Source organism: Aspergillus brasiliensis (genome assembly GCF_001889945.1).
Source record: "Aspergillus brasiliensis CBS 101740 unplaced genomic scaffold ASPBRscaffold_13, whole genome shotgun sequence".
Taxonomy (NCBI): domain Eukaryota; kingdom Fungi; phylum Ascomycota; class Eurotiomycetes; order Eurotiales; family Aspergillaceae; genus Aspergillus; species Aspergillus brasiliensis.
This window is the reverse complement of record NW_027137454.1, coordinates 720,611-742,517: the sequence shown is the minus strand read 5'-3', so window position 1 is coordinate 742,517 and position 21,907 is coordinate 720,611. Positions and strand designations below refer to the sequence as shown.

Below are 21,907 nucleotides of genomic sequence, written 5' to 3'. Positions count from 1 at the left end.
ACCTTGTGACAGTTAGTGACCCGAGCGAAATGACTAACATACCACCATCCCTTTTACTGCCAGTCTGCAGAAAATGAGCACAGATCTTTATCCGCTCCCAGAAATCTCTGATAATCAAGCATGCCTTCGCACCATACCGCGATTGAATCCTTGCGGCGATGGATATGGAAACAGATCCAAAAATGTACGGATTTAGACTACGTTCCTTTCCACCGGGTTCCCGAGATGAGATCGTACTGGAATCGGAGTTTCTACTCTTTAGCTCCAGATACCTACTTCTTCAAAGACCATTTATACAACAGGCAGGCACTTATGTCAGCGAATATATATTGTCAATTGTGCATATTTCGATACCGAAACCAATGACGGTCTGTAGCCCACGGCCTTGTAGGCATTGACGTCAACGAGCTGATTGAGGTAGTAGTCAGAGTAACCCATCTACCACGCAGCTTCTGAACACATAAAGCTACAGAGCCCACAAAAGCATGCAGCCCGGGTAGAAAGAGACAACTGGTTCAAAATTGGTGCTTGATCGAGTGAGTATATAGACGGTTTTATTCGTGCACGCAGATTGATATACCTGTGGGTTCTACACTCGGTCAGAAAAGAGCATTGAAGCTTTACGGTCCATCATTCATTCTCTAGATGCTCTTGCAAACAATCTATATCCTTGTGCGTTACAACGAAATGACATAACCATCCTGGAGCAAGAAGAGAGAAATCGACCACTGTGCAGATCCTTCAGCTCAGTGATCGATCTTATTCTAGCCTCTCCTCAAGATCCGAATGGATCCGTTACTAATAGCTCAATTCGCCTCCCTCACTCGCAACTTCACTGGCAGCGGCGTCTTCACCCAGACCGCGTACGTCTCCTGTTCCTCCCAGCGGCCGAGGCGGCCCTCGGGCTGCAGGTCAAAGTGGTATAGCAGTTTGCCCAGGATGAGAACGATCTCCATGCGGGCCAAATTCTGACCGATACAGTCCCGCGGACCTTGCAGAAATGGCTGTGTAGCATGTCGCTTGTCTTTTTCAAAGGGATCATGTGGTGAAGATAAGGAAGACGGGTGTGACTTGAGCCAACGCTCGAGATGGAAAGCCTGAGGATCGTAATAATTTCGTGGGGACATATTGGCGGCCCATTGCATGTAGGAGACAACCGTCTGTAACTCCTGGTTAGCTTACTATCACCTAGATAACCTCAATCCCCCCCTCCTCTATAGGCGGCAGCGGACACGGCAGTAATGGGAAAGGTGTTGATGACATTTACTTACCCCCTCTGGGAAAAATTCCCCATTAATGGTGTGGCCCCCGGTAGGAACAAGTCGGGTCAACCCCAGGGGCACGGGGGAGGTTAGACGGATACCTTCCTTAATAGCTGCTTCTAGGAGAGGCAGCCTGAGCAGCGTAGACACGCTTATCTGGTCGGCAGAGGGAAACGCGCCGCGCACCTCGCTGGTAACACGTTCCAGTACGGCTGGATGCTGGAGAAGTCGGAAGAGGATGCCAGTGATGGCGGTTTGCAGGGTGTGGCTCCCCGCGACGATGAGCGTGGCCGCATTCACCACCATCTCGCCTTCGGAGATTTCCTGTCTGGATTGCTGCTGCACGAGATGTGCCAGGAAATCCGGGCGATCATCACTGCCTGCCGTACTGCCATGGCTTTCCAGTTGCTGTAACCGACGCTTCACCTTCTCCTGGGTGGTGGCTTGGTGCTGTGCCATCAAGGCACCCGCGGACTTGGGGAGACGCTTGACGAGGTAGTTGAACAGCCAGGGGTAGAAACGACAGGAGGCTAGCTGAACCTTGGCTTTGAGCGAGTGGACGAGTTGTCCCACCCATTCGTGGTAGCGGTGATTGTCCAAGCAGCCGAAATCTTCGCCAAAGCTCAGCTTGCAGACGATATCAAAGGTGCAGAAGCTGATCCACTCCTGAAGATCGACACTCTGGGTCGTGCTTTTGCTCTGCAGTCGCGTCTGAGTGATCATCTTGTCGACGTAGCTAGCCACGAGCGGCTCTTGCGCCGTCAACGCCTGGCTGCTGAAGGCGGCCGCATAGGCCTTGCGAAGTCGCGTGTGGTCGGCATCGCCGGCATCGAGGATGCTAATGGGCTGCCCTGGTCTGGGAGGCGCCTGGCGGATGGGATCTTTGGGAAGTGACTTGAAGCCCCCGCCGCTCGGTCGGCGCTGGTAGATGTCTTTGACACTGTCGGGGTTGATGAAGGATACCTCGTTCGGGGCCACGCGGACGGTCTCGCCGTAAAGTTCATGGAAGTTTTTTATTTTATGCGCCAATTGCCCATTTCGGAACGCCAGCATATACGGCACACGGGTCAATGCCCAGAGAAGTGGTCCATTGTACCGAGATAGGGGGTGGAAGTAGAGCCGCCTGAGGGCCAAGAGGATGGGAAACTAGAAAGCGTTGGTCAGAGAAGGGGCCAATTTTTGGTTTCTAGCCGCGGTGAGTATAGCTGATCTTACGAGGAAGACGGTGATGATGGTGGCATTGACGAACGAAGGGGCTGCCATGATCGCACGCCGGACGTAGCAAAAGCAGCGCGTAAGAGGCGACAACCGCTCAAGCGGTCCAGGACGCTTCGTCGCAATTATATAACGAGAGCTGTCGACAAGAGAGAGGTCCTAAAACACCCAAGGGTCATGGGGCTGGCGTCTCCACTGGATGATATTACGAATGAGCCCCAAGTAATTGACAAGCCTTCGAGGGGAGCATTTTATGCGGATGAGAAATTAGTGTGGCCTTTAGCTTGAGTGGGGAGGAGGTTTAGGGTGGTCTTTGTTCTGATATCTACTAACTAAGCTGTTCATAGGGACCGTGTCATTTAGCGTGGTTTAGTCGCATGGTTTACTCGTCAATGGCGGAGTGGTTGGTTGACTACTACTACGCCTTACCCTTGACTGTCCCATGCCCAATCCCAGCCTATCAGGCAGCAGTGATTCACAGTGTAAAAGAATCGCCGTTGAATATTCTTCTTTGGTAAAAAGAAGAATAGAATTTGTGAGAGAAAAGAGAAAAATGAAATCACTTGGATATCCGCAGGCCGAGAAACAACAGGGTAAATGCAATCAAAGAGAGTATGGACAACATAGACAATAGATAACACGATACATCGCACCTGGGAAGTGCTACCCTCGACAAAGGCTTTCGGGCGATGTGGTGGAGTGGGTGGGAAGGTGGATGCACCGCTGGCGATCGCAATCCTAACGCTGCGGCAGGCGCCGGACGCGGTCTTTGCACCCGATCTGTACCACAACGCTCCACTGCCTCGTCGACAAGTCGACAAGCTGAGCCACGACAAGTAACCGCTAGATCGCCTTCCATTCGGGCTCAGCTTCCCTGGCTATGTCGTGTAAGAAGCGTGCGGTGGCAGGGAAGGGAAAAATCTAACAAAGAAAGCACAACCAGTGGATTCCACGACGGGCTATGATAGGGCTCGACTTGGGTAGTCACAAGCTCCGCCGGCCAGACTAAAATCCACCATGAAACTGGGCATGTCAGTTATGGGATAACCGTAGTACCGCATCCCAGTCCTGTGCCAGCAACGCCTGTCATGTTGGTGCTCGGCTGTCAAAGAAGTTGGCCATGGGTTAACCTTTCGGGCCCGTCCGTAAGAATGGTATCTGATCTCTCTTTTAAGATTGGTGAACGCTTTGTGAACCCCTGCTCCCTAGCTTCAAACCAATGGAATTAGTCGCAATGAGCCCCCCTAAGCGAGCCATGGAGGCTGCTCATCGTATGTCGATCCGTTGCCCGACCCGGTAAACGCTAAATAAGTCCGTTGAAGCGGGGAATGTGGCCGGAACTCAAGGCTGGCAGGCGACTCACTTATGCTAACTGGGACTAAAGCGTGCTCCTTAGAGTGAGACAATCTACACCTGGCCCGGAATATCATATCACATCCTGGATAAGCGTGTATCCTCTGAAACTGTGTACCAACCGCCCAACACAAACGATCCTTGACCGATAGAACCGAATTGGGTTCGACTCAAGCGAGAAGACCTAGTAGCGAACTTGCTTAGTCGACAGCCTTGCCTTCCGACACCCAAACCTCCTCATATCCCACCCTCCTCACGGTCGAGGCCTTGTCGATCAATCTTGTCTCGCTGGGTTCCACCACCTCCAGATAGTACGGATCGGCGCGCAGGCGGCCCAGAATCCCCCAGTCCTCCACCAGGATCTCCGCATGCCCATCAAAGAACTCCATTCCCTGATCAGCCCCGGCGCGACTCTGGCCAAGGTACTCTTCCGCCATGACGGGTGGGGTGTGGAACTGTACATAGCATATGAGTTAGCAATACACTGGTCCAAGGAAGAACCTGGCAGTGAGCCTGCGATGCACTTACCAGAGTATAGCGATACACTCCATGACGCGCCAGCCAGTTTTTCAACACCTGAGCGTGGTTCGTAGTCCAGGCACTTGGGAACTATCAGTACGGCCTCTGTGATGCGGGAACATGGACCACACGAACTGATGAAACTCTTCCACGGTGAGCGACGGATGTCGCTTTACATAAGTGTCAAAGCGGATTAGGCGCTTGGTAGCTGTTATTTCTGCCATTAGTCGCAACCAAGATCCGTGTTCTCTGAAGGGTTAGGAGTTGGAGCATTCAGCGTCAAGCCAAGGGAATAAGAGAGCGTTTCCCATCGGGGTAGAGCGAGTCTTATCTATCTAGTGAGCCTGGTGCCGCTGTAGATCACCCAATGTGGGATTCGGCCTGGTAGGCCTCTACCTTTTCGCCCGTTTGTGGAAGGCGTCGCCGGAAGATAGCACTTATGAACTGCCAGCATTTATGGAATGCACGTCCCCAAGCATGTGGGGGCAGAACAGAGCCTAGTTCATTGTCATATTAGTCTCTCTGACATAGAGCATTGCGTTCTCTGCGCGCTGAATTCTCCTTCCAACTGTTGGCCAGTGCTACTGCTTGAGTTAGTCCTGACCGACGGCAGCTATAGGATACATCGCATCGAGGCCTATTTCCATTGCCGTCTAGCCAGATGCAAAGAGCGCCATATCCAGCATGCCATATGTTATAGTTTTCCCCATTAAAAGAGCGTGCAGTCAGGATGGATCCTTTATCTGCGAACACCTTACACTGCAGGCTGCCCATCACTTGACTTAACCAGTGGAAGCTCTGGGCTAAAGAACTTCTCTTTTGCTTTCAGTTCGACTCGCACCCATTGAGATCCTGCCATTCTCCAGCAAACTCCAGGGAACGCTCCCTAATTTCGGTCAGGTAAATAGACCCATTCTATGAAGAGGAATCCATAGCTATTGTTTCTGCTAGGGTTGAAATGATAGCCCAATGGCACATCGCTCGAAGCAATTGGCCCATAGGTTCCATCAAGGTTTTTAGGCCTTGTATATTCACATGATCCCCTTCAGATACGTATTTCTGTCGATTAGCGAGTCAAGCACACTCCGACGCGTCCCTCAGTAATTATGCTTTTCATGAATCTGGTGAAACGGTAACTGGCTGAGATGGTAGTCGAGAAGTGGATATTTATAAAATCACAGAGTACCAAGAGGATGGAAGCAGTTGCTCTCAAATCAACCCATCGTAATGTCATCATAGCTCCTCCTCAAGCAAGTGGTTAGACCTCAAGTGTGCTGGGCTGCAATTAATACTTCATCGAGTTGATGCGACCATTGTGTGTGGGAGTGAAGCAAGTCTATGGGAGAAGTATCAACAAAAATTCGAGGACGTATTATATGTACGGGATTGGTAACGGGTGTAATCAACTCTCTCTCTCCGAAACCGGCTGGGAGCAAACACTTTCCTTTTTCTTTCTGCCGCCCGAAATTCCATCCCAGAGGTTGAATTATTAGGGAAAGAATGTACCCGCAACGGCCCCGATCGCATTTCATATCCGTATCTGAATATGCCGTTGCCTAAGAAAGCTACAGAAGGCACGAACAAACCGCGGATCACCAGAAAACACTCTGGCTGCAAGCCTTGCCGGCGGCGAGGCAAAAAGGTCAGTTGTCTCCAATTGTAGGCGTTCCGAATAAATCCTGCTCATCACCCCGACAGTGCGATGAAACCAAACCGCGTTGCCGAGCTTGCACCCGGTTATCCTTGGAATGCATTTATGGCATCGACTACAGCTTCCGTCACATCACGCAGACGACTTTACAGCGACAGTCAACTGCTCTGGTGGTAGATTCCCGGTCAGCTCTTTATACTTCGAATCCTGCACCGAGTACTGTGGTCGATGAGTCTCGCCATCTGCCGAGGCCATGCATCGCTGACCGGCTCACCCGACCCAGGATCGCTCGATCTCTGGACTGTGGAGATAACCTTGAGACGTGCTATATAAGCCATTTCCAGAGGCATGTACGCCATCTTCTCCCCGCATGCCCTCTTTCATCTGCCAACGCAACCGCCCACTCCCCATACCTACGAGCTGCCGCCCTGTGCATCTCCGCGTCCAATCTCTCAATGCTGGATGGACAAGTACAGAGCCGTGTCCTCACGACGAGCCATCGTCAGTCTTGGTTTAGCCCACTGGTCAATGTCTTGCATCACACCAAAGCACGGGATTATCATGACCGCGCTTTGCAACTCTGCCGCAAGGCGGACCCGAGAGAGCTCTCCGAAGACGCTCCTGCCATCCTCATAACTCAAATTATTCTTGCTTATTACCATCACGCGTCGACCAACCATCAACGCTTTCGGTCGGCGGTGTGTGATACTGTTGAGTTTGTCTCTCGGAACAGGGAACACCTCATGCGCTCCGCGGGGGGTGTGGAAGCCCTGCAAATGTGGTATCGCTTATGTGCTTCCCATCGTCTATCTAAGCCACCATCATTGCTTTTGGAAGGCGAGGGCAGAAGCGCCTTTGGCCCTAACTGTTTCCCAGACCCCACGGACCATCTCTATCTTAGCACTATTCTAGGGATGAACATGGATGACCTGATCTACGACATTCTCATCAAAATTATGGAGATCCGCTCGCGACTGGTAGTCTTTCGCTGTGTTGCACACCATTATCAGATTTCCGAGTTGTCGAGGGAGATTGGGGGTCTCGCGCACAGTCTCCTGACGGAGATGCTAGGCAGACCCTTTATACCCGACGAGCTTTCAGAAGCAGAGGAAGGCTTTGTACGGGGTCCGCACCTGCTAGGTTTGCTGCAGGTCCAAAAGGAACGTTTGGCTGTGTGGAAATCTCTCCGGGACACGAAACAATCACCTTTCAGTCGCTATGCGGACAGCCATCGTGGTGGCGCGTCTCCAGGAGAGTGGAACCTCCCAATTCACAGAGATGCGATGAACGCGTTGTATCAAATACTCTGCGAGATGATGTTTGAGGAAGCCCAGGCAGTGTACGCCGCTGACCAGCACTCTGCCGCACCGGTACTCTCTGGACTGGCAGAGAGCTTCTGCCATATTGTGAGCACTCTGGACTTTGCCGCGGCGGGTACAGCCGATGTTTACACGTTCAGTTTGGCCGAGACTCTGCTCCAATTGGCAGTTCTCTGGCGGTCAGACAGTTTATTCAACTTCATTCTGGACATTGCGTGGCCTGATTTGGAGCGGAAGACGCGAGGATTCGAACACTCCCATTATCCCACACATCTCGTGAAGCGGATCATCTCCCTCGTGGCGGACTACTGGTCTCGGGGGCAAACCGTGACCCTCGTGTTACCTGCCATACCGGAAAATATCTCGAAACTGACACTGCTCGATATATACCACCCAATATCGGTGGTGATCTGTGGACAGCATCCGGACCACACCGCGTGGATTGACAAGATTGTTCTGCCTTGACAGCTAAAATCATGTCATCTCGTTGGCTGGATCTTCAAGTGGTGCTAACCGAAACGGGTCAAATTATACGCGGTAACGCCGTTACGCGGGAGACTGGACCCACCCTGCTTTGGCTGGTCATATTGTGATACTCACTGTACGGTCGTGGTTATAAAAGCAGCGTGTCGAACCATGATCCAAATCCGAGTTCCCTTCTCATATCAACGTCCGTTTCAGCTCACAAACATCACCTCACCATGCCGCGTGCTGTTTGGACCAAGATCCTGTCCGATGTCTCCATTAAGAGATCATCCCAGACGCTCTCCATTCTCTCCAACGACGCATATATCTATGGCGGGGAGTTGCGGCCAAGAGAACCCGTCGATTCGGCTGTGTACCGTCTATCTTTGAACGCTTGTAAGTCGCCATACTGTCTGCCTCTGATGAGGAAACTATCAGGACAAGACTTACGGTTGACACGAACTAGCAACATCCAGCAGCAGCAGTGTCATACAGACTCCCCCGTCCTCCACTCACCCCCAACCTCGCGTAGGATCCGCCTCTACCGCTCTCGCCGGACGACTCTACATCTTCTCCGGCCGCGGTGGTATTGCCATGGCCCCGATCGAGGAAGCGGGTTCCTTCTGGGTCTTCGATCCCACCCAGAATACCTGGTCGCAGTTGTCTCCAGTAGACCCAAAATCGCAATATCCCGTGGGCCGAAGCTACCACACGCTCATCAATAACGGCACGGACACCATCTATCTTCACGCTGGTTGCCCAGCAAGTGGCCGTCTTCGCGATCTTTGGGCCTTCAATATCCATTCTCGACAATGGCGAGAGTTGCCGCCCGCGCCCGGCCCTGAACGAGGCGGTGCGTCGATCGCCTACGCCAATCAGCGAATCTACCGAATGAATGGATTTGACGGGACCAGGGAGCAAGGGGGAGCTGTGGATGTGTACGATCTGCAGACGAACGAGTGGACTAGTCTCACTTATGCACCGGATGGCATCTCCGGGCCCAGTCCGCGCAGTGTGGGCTGTTTGCTGGTCACAATGATCGGCGGCAGGCAGTCGCTGGTGACAATGTTTGGCGAACATGATCCCAGTAACCTGGGACACCAAGGTGCCGGGAAGATGCTGGCGGATGTGTGGGTGTTTGATCTGCAATCTCAGCAGTGGACACACGTCGATGTTGCGGAGCCAAATAGACCTCCGGCACGTGGCTGGTTTGATGCGGATGTCATCGGGCCTGAAGCAGATGCCAATTCCGGAAGCATAATTGTTCACGGCGGACTTGCTGAGTCAAATGAGCGGTTAGATGATGTGTGGCGACTCAATTTTGTCTAGTGCTATTGTATTTGACAATTAATCGTGGTGTACTCTATGCTACCTCAGTATGCGATCTTATCCTAGACTTATATATAACGTTTCTCACGATGACAGCGGGCATGGCCGTGGGCCTATTAGACCGATAAAAGAGTTGGCATTACATTCATCGCTCCATCAAGTTTGCCCTCATAGCACCTCAGCATCCAACCCTTCAACAACCCCTACTCCCCACTTCTTTTCATATATACGACTTCACTCGTCCGACCTCTAGGTACACGATATCTGAAAGCTCCTATAAAAATCCCCCGACTCTCCGCTCAACCGGCCTCCCCCAGCTGCCACAATACATGATGGAGTAGCCAAATCCTCAAACCCTCTGGAAGCACCCGTACAGTTTTCCTGCGCAAAAACATACGGGACACAATTATCTCCCAGCCTGGTCACCCACATATTATAGCTCTCTTTGACAGATACACAAACACCGGGTAATGTCGTTTGTGCCGTGATCATCTCCGCAGAGTAATCATCGCATGCGGGTGCATCGGGGCCATTATTTGCAATGGCATACGCCGTGCTATTGAAAATGCGCTCCAGGTCACTGATGAAGAGCGAGGATTTGAAGTTTTCGAGCTCTTGTGTCTTTTTCATGGCGATTGAGGCGACAATGAGTGCAGCTGCAGCGCAAAGGGACAGGAGGATGATGAATATGTTGAATAAACGAGTCCGTATGTTCGCCATCCCGGAGTGCTGTTTAGACGGAGAGGGGAGTTGCTCGACGAATAGGCGCTCAACCATTGCGTACGTGTGTATTTAGGGGCCTGCAATACTCTTATTATATTAAGCCATAACTCTTCAGTATGATTATATGGGGCATTTATCATTGCTTACTGTCACTGAAGCTATCAAGTTTCTGTAGTCGTTGGGTATTTCGGGGCAAAATGCGTGCAACACGGAGAGTGTCGCTATAGTTCTGCGGTGATTGTTGGCAAAGTGCAACTCCCCCGACCTCAGTTATGTATTATGAATATCTGGGGAGAAAATATGATAATATAAGTGAGCGATGCTGGTGGCAAGGAAGATAAGACATCCGATATTAAAGAATTAAATAACCTTGAAACACCGTGGCCACCGAATGAGATAATTGCGGCTATGGCATGTCAGTTAGTTCACACCTGAACGAGTGGACCCGAAGCACACACCATTTTCATATGATAATCCGCCTTACGGGGCATGATAAAGCTTGTGTAAAAGTGGAATCCAACGTCATAAAATAACTCATACATATTGGCCTGTCGGCCTCCTGACCCCGAAGAACAATGTACCCAATGGCAGAGGGCATGCTGGTTTCTCAATGCAGACTATCTGTTAGGCTACATTGCTTTGAAACCTATCCTATCACAACTGAAAGAGTGTTTGTCAAAAGCTCACATCAGAACTCACCGGTGCGATGTAGGGGGTCAAGGGCCCGAACGATAAAAGAAACTTAGCTAGTATGGGTGTATCTTGGTAGCTCCACTTATGTACGAACTACGTGCTAGGCAAACCCTGTATATAAATTAATTATCTATATTCAAGATATCGATAATTCCATGTCTGTTGGGAGTGGATTTAGTGAGTGACCACGTCGCATTGGCGGGGTGGCCGCACATGGGGTAGATAAATGGCCGCATCGATTATCCTATCACCGATCATTATGTTTATTGCTGTTAAGAGCTACCTCAGCCGAAGGAAGAGACCCTCTGGATTGAAGAGATATTACTTGTGGGTCTACCTGCATACTAAGGTCAGGAAACTGAGTTCGACCTCTTTAACAGAGAGACGCCTGAGCCGGACTCCGTCGGTTATGCGGATCCCCGCCAGCTCAACGAAGATGGCAGGTCGAGTAGCTTAAACTAAGGTCAAGAAACTCAACCATCCATAAAGAGTAACGTCATCCGATATTCTTTCTCAGGCCACTGATAGTAAGTAGTACATCATGTTACTCTCCAACGGTACCTGCTATTCACGTCGCATTACATGTAAATTCGTCTGTTGTAGAGTAGTCGGGATTATACTTCAATCCGGATTTCCCTGACCAGCAGAGAGCCAAAGCTCTCGGAAAGGCTTACTACCATATGAAATCCAATGCGGTGATTGTTAAGTAGGATAGCGCATTCATAGCTCACTCTAGGCAGGCAGGCAGGCTGTTTTGTTCAGTGCAGCCTACACTGAGTGCGAACAGAAATGGACTATGGGAACCATCACGGGGTTACGGAAGACTCTAAGCTTGATTAGTGCAAATGCTCCGAGGCACCCTTTTATAAGAGTAGGCAGTGATATCTTATCTAGTTAGGGCGATATCTAGCCCCACGAAGGAAGTCGGTCTAAAATGAACATTATCCAGCGGCGGTCTGTGAGAATAGCGTCTAAGCACTAGCATTACCACACGGGGATACCTTCCCAGCCAGTCATTATTAGTTTCGGAAGAGCCACCACGAATTTCCGGGGTTCTCCCGAGACCCCTTCGGAAGGATTCAGTCTTGTTAGGTCCCACTATACGCCAGGGTCCGCCATACATAAGGGGTTACCATTGTGGGTTTGGGCTCGGACGAGATCACGGCTGGGTTTTGCAAGCTTAACTAACTCCTGAATTGCCATGTAACCACATTATAATTTAATCCCCAGGCGGCCCTGTTATCAGTTTAGCTCTGGGTAGAGCTGTAGACACATAGTTCATAGCACATATGTAAGATCATTATTATTCGACCACTGATTGACTATTGGCGGGTGCAGACGGTGGGTTGATGAATATATAAATTGAAGAGTCAATGTTGATACCTATACTCCTGAGTACGATTAATTGGGTAACATAAATGACTCGTTGCCTGGCAGAAATATCTCCCTCTCGAAAGAAGCATGCTATCACAAAAGCAGATCCAGACAACAACAACACGCAAAAGCCGCAAGCAGACCTGTGCAGCAATCCTCTTCTCCTGACGCTCGATTGCTCTGTTGCATACGCCCTGGAGGGACCTGTTGAGCCGGGAGCGGGGCTGGATACTGCATCGACTGTGGTGGTGGGCCTTGTGGTGGGTAAGCTGGTCCTGAAGGATAAGGATATCCATAGGCTGCAGCTGGTTGGGGCGGTTGAGGAGGCCCTGCGTAGTAATTTGGCGGGGGGCTAGTCTAGAGGGGTCAGTCGTTTGTGGCACTTTACAAAAGGGTCTCTGTCTTACCGGAGGCTGGTATCGACGTTCGTTATCGGCCATGATCGTTTTATATGTATATAACAGGCTTTGCTAGATTCCCGGAGTTTCCGAGCTCCAGACAATGTGTATAGCAGCTGACTTGTATTGAACCGGTGATTACTGTGCATTGAATAAAGAGGAGCCAGGTTTTAGGCTGTATGGATTCATTAATGTACGCTGTACCAGCGCCGCCGGAAGAATATAACTGCCTGTTTTCGCGGAGAAGCCGGAACCCGGTGGATACACCCGTTCGTTAGGCTTCAGGAACCTACCGATTGCCACTGGTTAAAAGGGTATGCTGATGTATACACCATGATCGAGCTACCATCCTCCATCCAAAATCCAGAGGCTTGCATCTATGTGACCGAAGTGATCAGGAAACAGTCCAGTGGGGACAGAGGTGAGGATGGCGCACGACTCTCGAGGTCATTTCCGGTGATAATGTGAATCGCGCCGCGCACACACCAACGGCTATGTACTCGGTATACCTTTTCTGTTTAAGAGAAATAATCAAAGCTAAGAGGAGATCCTCAGGCAAAGTGGATCGTCCTGACGGTATCGTGAACCGAGTGGTTCATCGTGGTCCGGATTCACGTTCGCTGGAAGGCTCCGGCTCCCCGGAATCCTTCCCAGGTGGGCCAGTTGCACCGCCTCCTGCAAGCCAGTTGGCCGTTCATGATTCGAAATATGCTTGTCTGCTCGCACCATCGGCAGTGTGATTCCGTAGTTGTTCTCCATTGTAGATAAGCCTCTGCGCTGGTCGGGATGATGTCAAGTGGCGCAGGCGCCTAAAGTTTTTGCCGGCCATTCCGCCCGATCCGGTGCGATACTTAAGAGATATAGATCCACTCGGTATTATAGTCTCTCACTTGCGATCATTCACTCTCAGTCAGAATACAGGCTTGTACTTACTTATATTGGCTTACCATCTTCGAACTTATCCCAAGCCAATCAATCACAACATGCCTCCTCCAGTCCCACTTGTTCCTGAGGGCTGGAAAGCCGAATTCGATGATCGATATCAAGAATGGTAAGCACACTATGAGGTTCTTCTCCTTCGACTTCTCCCGTACTGACAACACTGTTCCTGCTTAGGTACTATGTCAATCTTCACACCGGACGCTCGCAATGGGAACGACCCGACCGACCAGCCCAGCCTGATGGCGCGGCTCCCCCGCCCAAGGGTCCCCCGCCGAGTTACGAGGCCAGCACGCGTGATCGACGAGATCCAGATCCACGAGCTCGGGATCGTCCGGATACCTACTACGCCTCCCCGCGACCTGCGTCACAGTCACAGTCCGTAAGGGACGCACCCTATGGCTACCCGCAGCCGCAGTACGGGTATAATGGCGGCTATGGCTATAACCCGGCATATCCGCCGCAACCTGCCTATCCCACTCAGTATCCCACAGCGTACCAGAATGGCCCTTATCAAGCCCAAGCTCCCCTCAATCAGAAGCAAAAGAAAGGCATGGGCAAGATGGGGGCCGCTGCCTTGGGAGTGGGAGGAGGATTACTGGGAGGATTCCTGCTCGGAGAAGGCATTGAAGCGTTGGAGGATGATTTTGCCGGTCCACCACCCCCGGGACCGGACTTTGGAGACTTTGGGGGAGGGTTTGGTCCATTCTAGTGTTGTTCGTGGTGATTTCCGCGATGATGATTTTATGCCTTGTAGAGCAAACGTTTTATGCTATCGATACCCAATAGACGTCAACATACCTTCATCACTGAATGAGCGGATAAGCTTTTAGCTGAGTCAAGATGCGATATGGGATGCTTTCGCGCAAAACATTGAGGGATTCCATCCTTCCTGTATCTCCATATTCTGATCCAATGAAACTTCTATTCCTCGTCCGTATATTGAGCTATTTTCACCGATGAAGTGTGAAATGAAAACGTTGTGTGAATGGTATAATCAGGAACACCGGTTGGTCGACTTAGGGTGAGCTTTGGCATCCTAAGCACTCGATGAATCCGGCAAGATTCGCCAGGTTATATTTTATTCTCCTCCCGGGATTATCACCACGACTCGTCAAGTAGCAAGGGATAGAATGGGTGGGTGCAACTCCCCGCAGTCGGCTTGAGCCGGAGCCAAGGTACTTAAAGTTGGCAGATGGTGCCCGGGTCCACTGGGGGAACTTTAAACACTAATTAGAAGCTTTCACGCGAGGGAGTCTCATTGAGGTATGAATTCCCCGCACCCCACAAACGAGGAGGAACCACGGGGAAGGACCACTTAAAGCGGAGTTGTCAGGGAAGGAAAGTCGAACTTCTGCTCTGTCAACTGTCAGAATGTGCAGAGATCCCGGGATGTGACGCTTATATGCGGATCATCCTATATTTGCTGTAAAAGGTGGGCATAGTAAATTTGCGGTCGGAGATCACAGCCCGTGAGTGATAGACCGCCACCACCACCACCACCAACAACTGCGTAAGTGCCTCTATGACTACCAGGTATATGCTTAGCTGCTGACAAGAAATTAGTAGTGTTTCTCGTGTTGTGACTTTCAGTATTCTAGACAAGACTCGCGCCTTCTTCTGTGAAACTTGGAGCTCCGTAGTTTGACTGGGTTCCCGGGTCTTGGTTTCCGCGGAGTTGGCCCGACGGGGTCCTGCCTGGCTATACTGCTGGCCTCAAGAATATTGGCAAGCGAATGAAAAAAAAAGGATTATATGGATTGATGTCCCCCGTTGAAATCTGTCATTCATTCACAACAATTTTATCAGCCTTGCGAACTGGTCTCAGTCAAGCTGATGATCCATCTCGCTTCGGCGAGTAGTAAGAGTCCCAATCCCTGCTGTGCGACTCTTGATGGAAAAAAGGCTGGTGGAATTGCCGATCCTCTGCGGAAAACCCCCCGCGTCTTTCGTAAGCCGCGTGGAGGAAGAACTGACTAGTTAACTAGTTAGTCTATCACTTTTCATTCACTCATCTTTTTCTTTTAGGTAGCACCACAGGTAGCACCAACTACGTCTCTCGCCTCATCCCCCCTCCTCTCGTCAGCTATCCCTCTGACTACTTCTTCTGCGCTCTCCCCTACCGTTTGTGCCATCGCTCCCAATGGCTAACATGGGAGAGATGGAGTCCACCATGTCCAGCGCGCAGGAGAAGGAGAAGGACACGTCCCCGACCACGGCCATCCTCGAACCGTCCAATGATGAGGGTCGACCCGCCGTCTTTTCCTCCACCGTCCAAGAGATCCTCTTCGTCGCCGTGGCCACCATGGCCATTGCCATGTCGTCGCTCCTCACCGGCAGTGTCACCGTCATCACGGCGCAAGTCCAGACGGATCTGAGCATGTCCACCGCGGAGCTCACCTGGCTAGCTGGTTCCTCCTCGTGCGTCAATCTCAGAGTGGCCTTCCTTTGGGTTTTGATGGAAGGAGTGATGTGTGGGTTGCTAATGATGACCTCTCTAGGCTCGCCTGTGGCTCATTCCTCCTCTGCTTCGGCCGCCTGGCAGATCTGTTCGGTCGCAAAACCCTCTTCCTCGGCAGTCTCGTGTTCTATGCTGTCTTCGCTCTAGGTGCAGGCTTTTCCCAGAAGCCGCTGCAGCTTGATGTGCTAAACGGCGTGATGGGTCTGATGTCGGCCGCCTCCATTCCACCGGCGCAGGGGATGCTGGCCAACCTCTACCCGCGCCCGTCCAAGCGAAAGAATCGGGTCTTTGCCTGTTTCAGTGCCGGCAATCCCTTGGGCTTCGTGTTTGGGACCATCTTCTCCGGCATCGCGACCCAGCTGTTCAATTGGCGGGCGAGCTTCTTCTTGTTGGCCATCATCTATGTCGTTGTCGTGGCGGTCGCGCTCTTCGTCGTGCCGACGGACCACGGAGCGAAGGAGCCCTTGTCCCTCCTCGCTTTGAAGAAGTTTGATGTCGTCGGGACCATTTTGACCATCGCTGGAATTGGCATGTTTTCCGGTGCCTTGAGGTGCGTTGCCTGCTGTTTGCCTCCATCATATAAGCTCTTCTCGAAACTGACCGTGTTACCGGCTCTAGTCTGGGTTCGGATGCTCCTTCCGGGTGGAAGACACCGTATGTGCTTGTGCTGCTCATCCTGGGCGCGCTGTTCATGATCGGCTTCGTCTTCTGGGAGCGGTGGTATGAATACCCCCTGGTGCCCATGTTCATCTGGCGCGACCGGGACTTTTCCCTGGCCATCATGATTCTGCTGCTGGGCTTCCTGGCCTTCCCCATCATGACCTTTTGGATCTCGCTGTTTATGCAGGAGATTCGGCACTATTCCGCCCTCATGGTGGCCGTGCACCTGCTCCCCATGGCAATCGGCGGCATTCTCGTCAACATCGTGGCGGGGCTCATCATGCACCGGGTCTCCAACACGCTGCTCATGGCGATCGGGGCCATTGCGTACACGGGGGCCTTTCTGCTCATGGGGCTGCAGCGGTCGAGCAGCAGCTACTGGGCGTTTATCTTCCCGGGGTTGCTGCTGGCGGTGATAGGGGCCGACTTTGAGTTCTGCGTGGCGAACATGTACGTGATGAGCGCCTTACCCCCGGAGCAGCAGAGCATTGCCGGCGGCATCTTGCAGACGGTGACCAAGTTGTGTGTGACGATCGGCATGGGCATCAGCACGGCCATCTTCGATGCGGTCGAGGCGGGCGGGCCCCCCCGCCACGGATACTTTGCCGGGGATGCGATCGCCCCGTACAGTGCCACCTTGCTCTACTGTGCGGGGATCTCGGCCATTGGCATTCCCTTGTGTGCCTTTTTGCGCATTGGGAGACAGGGACATGGCGGGGAGGATGACAAGGCGCGGGCGGCGGTGGGGAAACAGCGAAGTCTTTGGTGTGGGCGACGGCGGACGAAGCAGGAAAGGATCGAGGATGAACATAGTGGTTCGACCGTATAGGCTAGAATTAATGGAGTTGACTTCTTTGTAGACATTCTTTGTAGACAGCAACTAGTAGGTCACTTTCTTAATCAGATTTGCTGTGATCACCAAGAGCTGCAGGAGAGCAGTGACGTCACCGAGGACGGGGATGGTCTCCTGATGGTTGCAGGAAGCAGAAGAGGAACAGAGGAACAGGTAATTAGAAGGTAATTAGATTGCAAAGGTTAGTTAAAAGTTCTACAGTCACTGATGGATCATTGGGTCTCAGGCAACCCTTGGATGACGCTCCGCCTGCTACGTCATGGCTGCTGCTGCTTCCTGCTTGCATCACCTTCACAAACTATCCTTCTATCTCCATTCTCCCCATCCTCACTTTGGCTGAACTTTTGCTTCTGCACACACTTGAATTCTCATAGAACTCTCGCTCGTCTTGTCTACAAACTCCCTAACTCTTTTCTAGTCTCTCCTCGATGTCTCTCCCATCCGCGACCGGCAACCTGGCTGGGCGACCGCCCAAGCTAGCCAGCGACGTCAAATCCACCGTCCAGCAAACGCAGGACACCGCCACGCGTACTGCCACTCAGCTGCCGGATTCTGTTCTTCCCGGTGAATATCCCGGCGATTCGGATCACATCCACGATGCACAACGCGACGAGGCCAACAACGGACCGATCCTGGCGCCCCTCCAGCAGTGGTGTCGCCAATCCCTGCCCCGTGTGCTCGATCGCTTCGAGGCCCAACTCGCCTGGGTGCTCTCGTGGATCCTGCCGGCGCCGCGTCAGGCCTGGCTCTACGACGAGGCCGCGCGCCGACCCGCCAGCACCACGTTTCTCATCTGTCAGGCCATCTGTTGCGGCGTGCCCTTACTCGTCTTTCTCGCGGGGGTCTTTGTCTTTGCGGCGGTCGCCATTGTGCTCTGGGCGGTGCTGTCGGTGCTGATTCTGGGGCCGGTGCTCCTGGTGGCCAGCATGATGGGCGTCTCGCTGTGGAGTTGGGGCTGGCTGCTGTACGGCTTCATCCGGTGGGTCGATGAGAAATACTTGGGCGGCATGATCACTCGGTTCTGGCTGTCGCGCATGCCGGCGCCAGAGGGTCAAGATAAGGAGTCATCCGATGGACAGACGGGGACGGAGGAGAAGAAAGCACAGTAGGGAGATAGTGATGGTAATAACGTTGATGCATGTTGGATTATTTGCTTGGTGATTCATGATTGATTTTCTTCTTTTGTATCTATAGCAGTCGGTCGCTCTATCCAGAATGTATATATAAGTTGAAACAGTCCATCGAGCCAGTGCCAGTAATCCTTACTTGCTAAGTAGTCGAAAGCATACAGTATATGATTCTTCAAAGTCTTTGTATGAAGCGATTGGATGTGCGTGTCCAGCTCGGAAATTCCGAGCCAATCCCGCTGACACATGATCTTAGCCATGAAACTAATTGATTGATTTTTCTTAGCCTAGGATTGACTAAGTCTAGATCCCTTTTTTACCTTCTTCTTTCAATCCTTTCTATCATTTTTTTCGCACTAAATGCACCACTCCTCACCAACTGACTAAGATGTCTGTGCTAAGTTACGTACCAGACGCACGGCAAGTGGGGGTGCATCCCACAGGGCTCAACAAGTTTTTTTTCTTCTTTCTTCAGCTTCTGTCTCTTCCCCTCTCGTCTTCATTTCGTAAACAGAAACTACAGTGTTATAATAATCCTTACTAAAATAAACTTCAATCCCGAATGCTATCCTGGCTGTCGTAAAAATCATAGCCGTATCGCTTGTATGAGATCGTATCATCTTAGCAACGTCTTCCTCTTCTCTCCTCTCCTCCACTCAACTGACTCATTTGGGATCAACTCTGGTTAGTCATTGGCCAGTACCTAACCCTCTTTTCTTTCGCTCCCCGCGGAGAAAAATGGTCTGAGGGCCAACCCAAATGATGCTTAACCCTCGGCCAGCTGGCCAACCAGACCCTCGGCCTTTATCAAAACTGGGTCGACTCCTCGCCTTACCTCCTCCGGAATTATCTATCTCAGTATCGATTCGCTGATCTATCGGGTCCACGGCCGGTGCCGGGGCCTGTCCTACGGCTTCGGCGACAGCTTCCCCTCAACTTAAATTTCTGCCCGGTCCCAAGCATCGTAGCATATTGACCCGATTGATCCCATCACCGAGCCCGGTCGGCAAACAGCCATCGAGATGCAGCACGAAATCTCCTCCGAGAAAAGGCCAGGAGGCACGGTGGTGGCCGACCACGAGGTGGAGAATGGCGCGCCGTCCGCCTACCGTCCCACGCGCTGGCAGAGCAACTTGACCATCCTGAGCTGTGTGAGTCAATACCCACGACCTTCATTTGCAACCTTCTCTTCTTCACTCCTAGAACGCGTCGCTAATCAGTTTCTGACAGTATATCGCCAATTTCAGCGATGGGTTCCAAAACCAATTGGCCAACCCCACCAATGTCATCTTCAAGAAACTGCTGGGCAAGTCCGGCTACCCGTCGGAGATGCAAACACGCATTAGCAATTCGCTGCTCATCGGCGCCATTTTGGGCGTGGTTGTGATGGGATACGTTTCCGACATGGCCTCCCGCCGCGCCGGTCTCCTTTTCACCTCGGGCCTAGTCACTATCGCCACGCTGATGTCCGCCCTAGCTTTGCAGGTGCATCCGTCCTACAACATGCTTTGGTACTTTGTCATTGTCCGCGGCATCTGTGGCTTTGGTGTGGGCGGAGAATACCCTCCCAGTGCTGCGGCTGGTCTGGAAGAATCGGATGATGTACGTTTCCCCTAAATTCCCAAATTTCCTCTCAGGCACTGTGAGGCAGAGCATGATCTCAAGCTAAGAATGCTGGTATAGTTCAAGCACCGCTACCGAGGCCCCGTCTTCGTCTCCTTCACCACGCTAATGGCCACCACGGCCTCTCCCATTCTGATGATCATCTACCTGATCTGCCTCAAGGCCACCGACAACAACCTCCCCGTCACCTTCCACGCCATCTACAGCATTGCCACCATCCTACCCGCCATCATCATGGTCCTGCGATTCTTCATGACCGACTCCACCTTATACCACAACTCCAACTTCAAGCGCCAGCGGAAACCCGCCCGGTTCTACTGGGTGCTGGTGCGCCGGTACTGGAAGCGCCTCTTCACCACCTCGCTGGCCTTCTTCCTCTACGACTTCATCAACTTCCCCAACAGCATCATGTCCAGCACCATCATCTCCTCGCTCGTCAAGGACGGCAACATTCAAACCACCGCCATCTGGCAAGTGATCCTGGCGGCGCTGCCCGTCCCCGGCGTCATCATCGGCGCCTGGCTGACCAACTCGATCGGCCGCCGCGGCACCGGTCTGATCGGATTCGGGGGGTACGTAGTCCTGGGCTTCATCATCGGCGGCACGTACGCCAAACTCTCGCAGAATATTGCCGCATTCGTAGTCCTCTACGGCGTGCTCCAGGCCTTTGGCCACCTGGGCCCCGGCGCCACCATCGGCCTCATCTCCTCGGAGTCCTTCCCCACCGCCATGCGCGGTATGGGGTACAGTGTGGCCACGGCGTTCGGTCGCACGGGAGCGGCGGTCGGCACGCAGTGTTTTACGCCCTTGCAGGATGCCGCGGGAGATAGTGCCACTTTCTATCTGCTCGGTGGCGTGGCCATTCTGGGTATGATTGTGTATTGCTTCCTGCCGGAGAGCGGCAAGCTGGATCTGGAGAAGGAGGATCGCGAGTTGGAGGTGTATTTGGCGGAGCATGGGTTCGCGATGGAGAAGAATTACTAAGTAATTAATAGATACTAGATGATAGATATATACGTCTGTATAGATAGACAGACCCCTATAGTATATGCGAAATGAGAAACGACGAGGACGATCACGCAGCTATGGCTATGTCTATGTCTAATAGAAGCAAAAGATTTTCTGGATACACTTCCTTATTCTGCCTTGACATGGGAATCATTGATCTTATAGGTACCCCTAGAGCAATTCTACATCAAGGGATCTTAAACGAGTATGACAAGGTCTTTCTGTAACATACCACTTAACTTACTATACCTCGGCACAGCGGGATACTGGCCATAGTCGTGACCACTAAAGATTGCCAAGAGGTCTGGGTGTTAAGCAGTGCTTTCATGAACAGAGGGGGTGACTTTCATACTAGTGTCTTGTGAGATTGGTGTTAGTTTTCTACGAACCATGAAACCAGCTTTGAATCTCCATGAATTTGGATGTCCATTCTGCGCGAAACTCGGTACTAATCTCCGAAGAACCACAGGATGGCCCGCAGTGGATTGTCGTGATCCAGGGTGGTGGTGATGACAGTGCGACTCGTGATATCTCCGCGATCACAAAGGCATCATCAACAACGGATATCCTTTTCGTGGTGCGGAGGGTAAATGTGTCCTACTCTTCCTAGAGTGCAAATTATGTTGGACATGGTAAGTTGGCACGTATTGATGGTTCGTCATCTTTGCTAATGCAGTGTTACTGGAGGACACGCCGGTGGCGCGTATGACGCGATGCGATTGATAGATATTGCCTCGAAGGAAATTAGTTAACACTAAATAACCAACTAGGGAGTAGCTAGGTACTTGACTTGACAAATAGACATTGAGCTAGTACTAATCTGCAAATCGCAATTAACTTCCGGTCGCGCAATGTTTATAGTTAGAGTTAGTTACTATCCACTGGTCGCATCCTGTTCCTGTTCCCGGTCAAATAATTCACCGGCTGTGCACTCT

At 51.9% G+C, this 21,907-nt stretch overlaps 10 protein-coding genes across 10 annotated transcripts; 7 read left to right on the top strand and 3 right to left on the bottom strand.

Moving 5' to 3' along the window:
- Positions 1-333: 333 nt before the first annotated feature.
- Positions 334-2,752, bottom strand: ASPBRDRAFT_185364 (cytochrome P450). The gene is made up of 4 exons (XM_067620043.1): positions 2,478-2,752; positions 1,272-2,408; positions 425-1,160; positions 334-368 (listed from the first exon to the last, which is right to left on the bottom strand). The coding sequence occupies exons 1-3, from the start codon at positions 2,523-2,525 to the stop codon at positions 807-809; spliced, it is 1,539 nt and encodes a 512-aa protein (XP_067475600.1). The 5' UTR covers positions 2,526-2,752; the 3' UTR covers positions 334-368; positions 425-806.
- A 1,075-nt stretch (positions 2,753-3,827) lies between these two features.
- ASPBRDRAFT_47290 (EthD domain-containing protein) lies at positions 3,828-4,653 on the bottom strand. The gene is made up of 3 exons (XM_067625827.1): positions 4,485-4,653; positions 4,359-4,431; positions 3,828-4,285 (listed from the first exon to the last, which is right to left on the bottom strand). Exons 1-3 carry the CDS (start codon positions 4,571-4,573, stop codon positions 4,031-4,033), a joined length of 417 nt encoding a protein of 138 aa, XP_067475599.1. The 5' UTR covers positions 4,574-4,653; the 3' UTR covers positions 3,828-4,030.
- Positions 4,654-5,870: 1,217 nt separating this feature from the next.
- On the top strand, positions 5,871-8,180 carry ASPBRDRAFT_160301 (Zn(II)2Cys6 transcription factor domain-containing protein). Its single transcript, XM_067619467.1, has 2 exons — positions 5,871-5,991; positions 6,048-8,180. Exons 1-2 carry the CDS (start codon positions 5,896-5,898, stop codon positions 7,782-7,784), a joined length of 1,833 nt encoding a protein of 610 aa, XP_067475598.1. The 5' UTR covers positions 5,871-5,895; the 3' UTR covers positions 7,785-8,180.
- A 69-nt stretch (positions 8,181-8,249) lies between these two features.
- ASPBRDRAFT_47288 (Kelch repeat protein) lies at positions 8,250-9,219 on the top strand. Its single transcript, XM_067625826.1, has one exon. It carries the CDS (start codon positions 8,379-8,381, stop codon positions 9,111-9,113), a length of 735 nt encoding a protein of 244 aa, XP_067475597.1. The 5' UTR covers positions 8,250-8,378; the 3' UTR covers positions 9,114-9,219.
- A 105-nt stretch (positions 9,220-9,324) lies between these two features.
- ASPBRDRAFT_47286 (uncharacterized protein) lies at positions 9,325-9,914 on the bottom strand. The gene has a single exon (XM_067625825.1). It carries the CDS (start codon positions 9,888-9,890, stop codon positions 9,363-9,365), a length of 528 nt encoding a protein of 175 aa, XP_067475596.1. The 5' UTR covers positions 9,891-9,914; the 3' UTR covers positions 9,325-9,362.
- A 2,033-nt stretch (positions 9,915-11,947) lies between these two features.
- ASPBRDRAFT_33620 (uncharacterized protein) lies at positions 11,948-12,259 on the top strand (the record flags this gene model as incomplete). Its single annotated transcript, XM_067623142.1, has 1 exon — positions 11,948-12,259. The coding sequence occupies one exon, from the start codon at positions 11,948-11,950 to the stop codon at positions 12,257-12,259; it is 312 nt and encodes a 103-aa protein (XP_067475595.1).
- Positions 12,260-13,284: 1,025 nt separating this feature from the next.
- On the top strand, positions 13,285-13,952 carry ASPBRDRAFT_33619 (WW domain-containing protein; the record flags this gene model as incomplete). Its single annotated transcript, XM_067623141.1, has 2 exons — positions 13,285-13,352; positions 13,418-13,952. 2 exons carry the CDS (start codon positions 13,285-13,287, stop codon positions 13,950-13,952), a joined length of 603 nt encoding a protein of 200 aa, XP_067475594.1.
- A 1,461-nt stretch (positions 13,953-15,413) lies between these two features.
- ASPBRDRAFT_133600 (uncharacterized protein) lies at positions 15,414-17,190 on the top strand (the record flags this gene model as incomplete). The annotated part of the gene is made up of 3 exons (XM_067618530.1): positions 15,414-15,661; positions 15,742-16,251; positions 16,320-17,190. 3 exons carry the CDS (start codon positions 15,414-15,416, stop codon positions 17,188-17,190), a joined length of 1,629 nt encoding a protein of 542 aa, XP_067475593.1.
- A 242-nt stretch (positions 17,191-17,432) lies between these two features.
- On the top strand, positions 17,433-18,470 carry ASPBRDRAFT_47282 (seipin co-factor family protein). Its single transcript, XM_067625824.1, has one exon. It carries the CDS (start codon positions 17,643-17,645, stop codon positions 18,321-18,323), a length of 681 nt encoding a protein of 226 aa, XP_067475592.1. The 5' UTR covers positions 17,433-17,642; the 3' UTR covers positions 18,324-18,470.
- A 661-nt stretch (positions 18,471-19,131) lies between these two features.
- Positions 19,132-21,103, top strand: ASPBRDRAFT_47281 (uncharacterized protein). The gene is made up of 3 exons (XM_067625823.1): positions 19,132-19,492; positions 19,572-19,943; positions 20,025-21,103. The coding sequence occupies exons 1-3, from the start codon at positions 19,364-19,366 to the stop codon at positions 20,946-20,948; spliced, it is 1,425 nt and encodes a 474-aa protein (XP_067475591.1). The 5' UTR covers positions 19,132-19,363; the 3' UTR covers positions 20,949-21,103.
- Positions 21,104-21,907: the final 804 nt, after the last annotated feature.

Excerpts from the sequence above, each read along its gene's own strand:
- ASPBRDRAFT_185364 (XM_067620043.1), bottom strand. The coding sequence starts at position 2,525 with ATGGCAGCCCCTTCGTTCGTCAATGCCACCATCATCACCGTCTTCCTC. Across the intron at positions 2,409-2,477 it reads CCATCATCACCGTCTTCCTC|TTTCCCATCCTCTTGGCCCT; the intron begins GTAAGATCAGCT and ends AACGCTTTCTAG. Across the intron at positions 1,161-1,271 it reads GGGAATTTTTCCCAGAGGGG|ACGGTTGTCTCCTACATGCA; the intron begins GTAAGTAAATGT and ends CAGGAGTTACAG.
- ASPBRDRAFT_47290 (XM_067625827.1), bottom strand. The coding sequence starts at position 4,573 with ATGGCAGAAATAACAGCTACCAAGCGCCTAATCCGCTTTGACACTTAT. Across the intron at positions 4,432-4,484 it reads ACCGTGGAAGAGTTTCATCA|TGCCTGGACTACGAACCACG; the intron begins GTTCGTGTGGTC and ends ATAGTTCCCAAG. Across the intron at positions 4,286-4,358 it reads GAGTGTATCGCTATACTCTG|TTCCACACCCCACCCGTCAT; the intron begins GTAAGTGCATCG and ends TGCTATGTACAG.
- ASPBRDRAFT_160301 (XM_067619467.1), top strand. The coding sequence starts at position 5,896 with ATGCCGTTGCCTAAGAAAGCTACAGAAGGCACGAACAAACCGCGGATC. Across the intron at positions 5,992-6,047 it reads GCCGGCGGCGAGGCAAAAAG|TGCGATGAAACCAAACCGCG; the intron begins GTCAGTTGTCTC and ends TCACCCCGACAG.
- ASPBRDRAFT_47288 (XM_067625826.1), top strand. The coding sequence starts at position 8,379 with ATGGCCCCGATCGAGGAAGCGGGTTCCTTCTGGGTCTTCGATCCCACC.
- ASPBRDRAFT_47286 (XM_067625825.1), bottom strand. The coding sequence starts at position 9,890 with ATGGTTGAGCGCCTATTCGTCGAGCAACTCCCCTCTCCGTCTAAACAG.
- ASPBRDRAFT_47282 (XM_067625824.1), top strand. The coding sequence starts at position 17,643 with ATGTCTCTCCCATCCGCGACCGGCAACCTGGCTGGGCGACCGCCCAAG.
- ASPBRDRAFT_47281 (XM_067625823.1), top strand. The coding sequence starts at position 19,364 with ATGCAGCACGAAATCTCCTCCGAGAAAAGGCCAGGAGGCACGGTGGTG. Across the intron at positions 19,493-19,571 it reads ACTTGACCATCCTGAGCTGT|TATATCGCCAATTTCAGCGA; the intron begins GTGAGTCAATAC and ends AGTTTCTGACAG. Across the intron at positions 19,944-20,024 it reads GTCTGGAAGAATCGGATGAT|TTCAAGCACCGCTACCGAGG; the intron begins GTACGTTTCCCC and ends ATGCTGGTATAG.